This window comes from Anabrus simplex, chromosome 5 (genome assembly GCF_040414725.1).
Source record: "Anabrus simplex isolate iqAnaSimp1 chromosome 5, ASM4041472v1, whole genome shotgun sequence".
Classification (NCBI taxonomy): domain Eukaryota; kingdom Metazoa; phylum Arthropoda; class Insecta; order Orthoptera; family Tettigoniidae; genus Anabrus; species Anabrus simplex.
In genome coordinates this window covers 363,700,746-363,706,745 of record NC_090269.1, presented here as the reverse complement: position 1 = coordinate 363,706,745, position 6,000 = coordinate 363,700,746, and the positions used below count along the sequence as shown (strand labels likewise).

General features: G+C 37.6%; 1 protein-coding gene across 1 annotated transcript in view; it reads left to right on the top strand.

The window, feature by feature from the left end:
* Window positions 1–203: 203 nt before the first annotated feature.
* The window catches only part of cyst (rho guanine nucleotide exchange factor 18 cysts), a 549,231-nt gene continuing 543,434 nt past the window's right edge, over window positions 204–6,000 (top strand). Inside the window, exon 1 of the mRNA XM_067147675.2 lies at window positions 204–561. Coding sequence (XP_067003776.2) covers window positions 559–561 — 3 coding nt within the window. The 5' untranslated portion in view covers window positions 204–558. The remainder of the gene's footprint in view (window positions 562–6,000) is intronic.

The window sequence follows — 6,000 nt, the reverse complement described above, 5'->3', positions numbered from 1 at the left end:
CTTAATTACTTCTCTAAACAAAAAATAAATTAAGTGGAAATACTGTTTATGCTTCTATCTCCCTTATATCCACGAAATATTAACAATTCAACTCCTATACTTCTCATTGACTAAAACCGACCACCCACTGTGTTGCCAGTTTCATCAATTATATCAATGGCTCTGTCGTGGAAGATTCTTGGAAATCTGTGTTTCATTGGAAGTGTGGTACGGTGTCATATACCGTGCTATATTTCTGCGGAAATCTGCTGATTTCTTACGAGCTTAAATTTGAAATTCCAGTGGTGGACATATGACATACTTTCACCGGCAGAGGATGATTTCCTTTGAGCGTTGATTGTGCTCGTGAAGTTGTTACTCGGCGTGTTTATGTTTGCAGCTGCCAACCACTGCTACCTGTCGCATGACGTCAGATCCGACAGCCAAAATGGCAGGAATGTGACAAGTGTTGTGAAGTGCAACGGAATTACTGTATGTGTATGAAAGTTATTATACGGATATTTTTCTGTCGGAAATACACCAGACTGTGATATGAGTTAACAGGAAACGTATATATTTATGGTAAGCAAGTGTTGGTGTTTCGTGAGTGGTAGTTGTGTTGATCTATGCCACTTTGAAGTATCCGTCTGTCAACAATATTAGAGTATGAAGTGGAACATTTGATGAATATGTGAGAGTATCAACCATTGCAGCTATTTTTTGCCACACTTATTCTTACTCTTGACTCCTTCAACGTTCATGCAGTGGTATTTTTTTAATATTTACTTTCAGTAATCTTCTGTGTTTTTTTAACTCTTAACATTACTGTTTTCTCTTTTACTCTTCTTTTTTTAAATATACAGTGTCTTATTTTTATGAATGTAACAGTAGAGTTTAATTTACCATATTATACGTTCTGGCTGAGTGAATGAGATGTCATCAGGCCTTATTAGTCGCCAGACCATTATTCTTCACTTTTGAATCTTTTAGGCATGTTGCAACAAAACTGAGATAGTATTGATTTTGGGAAGAAATTCTCTACACATTTATGAATTTATTCATTGTCTTGCTTTGACATGTATCTGTTCTGACAGTTCTAACTCATCAAAAACATTGGGAAGAAGCCCTTTCTTAATGACAACTTTATGAAATAATCAAAATTTAGATGGAACAGATATCAGTAGCTTCTCTAGTTCCATTATTTACCACCTTCAAGACTGTCATGTGCCAGTACATGTGCATATTGATTTATCTCACCTGTCAAAATATTTAAGTTCTGTGTTTTGATTGGCTTAGTATGTTAATTAGCGATTGACATGTAGTGTTTTCATGCTGTCTGTACTGTATTTTTGTATTGCTGATTTCAACTTAACAAATTGTAGGAATTCTTGGAATTCAAGTAACTTTATCACATGGAAGCATAAGCCTACTAGGCCCTATAAGTTTAGTAATTAATATTCTCTTAATCTAGATTTGTGTCAACATTTTTAGTGAGATGTTTTGGGATAAAAAGTTAAAAGATTTAATTATTCAGGAAGTATGGTCAAAGACAATTTGGTAGTTTGAAAACAATGTCATCAGCAGTCGCTCTAGGTCTGTATTAGGTGCCTATAGGCCTAAATCTGAACTTCTCTGGCCGTTGACCTAGGTAAGCTTTTTACTTCTACATATAGCTGATCATTGTTCTAAAATGGAGAAAATAAAATTTCACAGTGAGAAAATAATCCGAGATCAACTTCCTTAAAATAAAAGATACGGTAAAATACTCTTTAAAAAATTACTACTATTCATTCTTTGCTGAATGTGCCGCTGCAGTAGGTTGGCTACATGGCATGGGTTGTGTAACTGTAAGCTTGCATTTGAGATGGTGGATTCAAAACTCGCCGTTAGCTCCCTGGATAATAATTTCCCGACCAAGTCCAATAGCTGCAGTCTCTTAAGTGCGGCCAGTATTTGGGAAATAGTGGGTTTGAACCCCACTGTCGGCAGCCCTGTAGATGGTTTTCCGTGGTTTCCCATTTTCACAGCAGGTAGATGCTGGGGCTGTACCTTAATTAAGGCCATGGCTGCTTCCTTCCCACTCCTAGACCCTTCCTGTCCCATTGTCGCCATAAGACCTATCTGTGTCGGCGTGACGTAAAGCAACTTGTAAAAAAGAAAAAAAAGAATAATAATTTCCCATTCGTCAGGTACGTGTGAAATTGGTTACAAAAAGTCTCATAATTAAGTCTGTAGCCACCACCTTCTAAGTCCTAACTCTTCCCTGCCCCAACATCACTGAAAACCTATCTATATGACCCATCTCGTGGTGCTCACCTTCGAGGCCTCCCTCCCGGGAGCTACTTAATAAATTTGTCTTGTGAGACTGATGGGAACTTACTGTTTGATGGATACGTCTGGGAAATTAATAAATACTGCATGGGTGAAATTTTTGAGTTAATATCTGAATTAGGATTACTTTTGTAAATTACATGTTTTAGATTTTTATTGTGAAACATGAACAAATAGATTGGTTAATGATAACGCAAATTTGGGAAAGCTAATTTGCAATTTTATAACAGAACTGGCAGAAGGAACCTGTATATTTCCAGGAAGGAAACCCTACTAAACACTTTAGAAGAGAATTGCTCTTTTTACACTGGGTTTATATCAACTAATAGCCAGTGCATGTGTGATGTTTGAAATAAAGTCATGACCCTGTAGTTTGGATTCCACATAAAATTGGATGGGGGCTGATGACCTAGATGTTAGGCTCCTTTAAACACGCATCATCATCATCGTCATCATCATCTCAAAATTGGATGTCCCGAGGTATGAGCATGATGTCATTAGTCACGTTGAACTACGAACTTGTCTTCTTTTTCTATCCTTACTGTAGGCTACTCATTTTTTATTCTCGTTAGGATTGTGTTTAATATTGAACTGTTAATAAGTTTAACCACTCATAATGGTGAACATCACGTCACTTTCTCCTGTCGAAGTGCAGCTGGCTTACGCCAGGTATGATTCCTCAACCATTTTATTCTGGCTCTCGACCAATTTTCACCCGTCGGTATATTACTGTATATTCTAGTTACATTTTATGATATTTTAATAATTAAATATTCTGCTATTGTTACAACAGATTTTAAGAATTCTTTGAGTAGTGTTTTTATTTATTTAGTAGCTGGGCTGAGTGGCTCAGACGGTTGAGGTGCTGGCCTTCTGATCCCAACTTGGCAGGTTCGATCCTGGCTCAGTCTGGTGGTATTTGAAGGTGCTCAAATATATCAGCCTTGTGTCGGTAGATTTACTGGCGTGTAAAAGAACTCCTGTGGGACTAGATTCCAGCACCGAGGCATCTCTGAAAACCATAAAAAAAGTAGCCAATAACATAAAAATTATTTTTATTTAGTAGAAACAAAATTTAGTCTTTTAGTCCTTGGGCTTTCTTTAAGAGATAGACACTTGCAACTAATGTGACAGGCTGTATCATAGTTTACATAAACTTTGATGCTAGTACTAGGGTTATCATATATCAGCATTTATCTAGACATATCCATTTTTTATATAATAAAAATAAGTTAGCTGTCCACATACATTTTTTGGATGTGAGTTCCCATTTTCACACCAGGCTGTATAGTCTGCGCACCTTTTAGCGATATTACTTAGTACGGGGGTGAGGAGTAAGGAGGGAGCTCTCCTGGTTCCTGTTATACTGCCAACTGAATGGAAATGAAAACTTATTTGAATTGATAATATGATCAATAGATATAAATTTTCTAAACATTTATTATCTTACGTCAACAACTGTGTCACACATACATTATTTAACAGTATATAACATTTCTCGATGCAAATCTTGTTCTTAGCATGAATTCTATAGTTTGGCTTTGCTGTGTAAACAACAGTACTAGTACGTAAAATGTACGCCAGATGTCGCACAACGATGCATAAGCAATTCATAGTTTGCGCTTCAAAGGTTGCCAATACGAATCTCGAAGATAACCGAGGTCAACCCATTCAGCACTAGGGTGTGCATGTATCACTAAAAGGTGCGCGTACTATACCTTAATTAAGGCTTTGGCCACTACCTTCTCAATTCTAGCTCTTTCCCATCCTTCCATCGCCAAAAACTTCAATGTGTTAGTGCGACATTAAACCACTAGCAAAATAATTTTTTTTTGTAATTGTCGATTTGTCCTCATCTTTTTTTCCACCATTCAGTATTTAAAAGAAGTATTCGATGATGGGAAAAATAATCTTTATTGCAGCTTGTGCCATATTAGGAAATATCAATATCAGCAAATCACTCAAATTATTTGCCGTGATGTATGTCAGTATGGACGTGATTCTGTTTGGGCATATGGTTATGCGATAAATTCCACATACATTGTTACATAGTTCACACCCACCATTTTCGTCTGGGTCATGGGAACACTTTTTGGGAACAGATCCCATGGTGGAAACCATGAACTGCAAGCCTGGTCATGACTAATCAGATTTCACAGAGTGCCTGTGTCCATCTTCTGCCTAGCTTCAAATTTGTTGTATAAAATTCCATCGTATGTTTTTCCTTTTATTCTGAAGATCTTGTATTAGGAATGTTTCTTTTGTATGCTCGTATACTACTGTAGTCTGGATTTGGTTGTCTTCTATACTCTGAGGGCTCTTTTGAGAAATCTGGATTTTGTCTTTTCTATCTCTTCCAATTAGCCGGCCCCGTGGTGTAGGGGTAGCGTGCCTGCCTCTTACTCGGAGGCCCCGGGTTCAATTCCCAGCCAGGTCAAGATTTTTACCTGCATCTCAGGGCTGGTTTGAGGTCCACTCAGCCTACGTTATTAAAAATGAGGAGCTATCTGATGGTGACATAGCGGCCCCGGTCTAGAAATGGTGGTGGTGGTGGTGATTATTGTTTTAAGAGGAAGTACAACTGGGCAACCATCCTCTATATAACACTAATCAGGATGAAAAAATGGAAGGGATCCGACACTTCGAAAAATGAAGATATCGGCCAAAGAAAGACAAGGGCCACGAAGGGCATGAAAATGAAAGACTCCCTAGCCCTCGCAAACCTAATAGCGTCGGGGTTTCCTTTTAGTGGGCCACAATACCAGTGTAGAAATTTTTTTTCCAAGATAAAGTGGACCAAGGAAAGAATAAATTTACAATCGATTCTGTGAAAGGACTTGCTTCAGTGAAATTTAATTTCAGACATTTGTACCCTTGTACATACAAGACTGTACCCAGGAATTCTTTTCAGGAGAGGGTTAGGATTTGCAGGGAGGCTTCTGAAAATAAAAATCGATAGTAACAAATATTTTTACTTTCAGATAGATTTTACAGAAAGAAAAGTTTGAATTAGATTTAGAGCAGTACTTTTTTTACAGCTCAATTGGTTAAGTCTGAGTCTGAGTAACATCAACAAATCAAAACATACTCTTCATCTATATATATATATATATATATATATATATATAAAATAAGTTTTACCTGTACATTACTCAGAATTTAAAAAGAATTCTATTTTTGTATCAATCATGTCCACAGTAACGAGGAAATACACTTTTTTGTTTTCCGTCATATCTGTCTGTAGCCTATGTATGTACACGATCATGAGAAAACGGCTGAATAGAATTTAACAAAAATCGGTATGTAAAGTCGAGAAATAAGTCACTACACTCTAGGCCAATAATAATTTTATTAACGCTGAGTGAAATGGTAGTTTAGGGTAAGGTAAGGGTGTATTCTGCCCGAAAGCAGGTCCGAACCTCCGCAGAGGTGTGCCTGAGCCGGAGTGTACGTACGGTTGGGTGGCCAGTTCCTTTCCGCTCCTCCATTCCCTTACCCCCCACCAACAGCGTGTGGCAACCCATTCAGATCTTGACCATGCCCAATGTTGCTTAACTTCGGAGATCTCACGGGATCCGGTGTTTCAACACGGCTATGCCCATTGAAGGCCTAAAATTTAATTCTCAAATATTTATGTTATTAGCGGTCCTATCGATAAATACTACATACCTAAAGTTATATAGAGTTAAA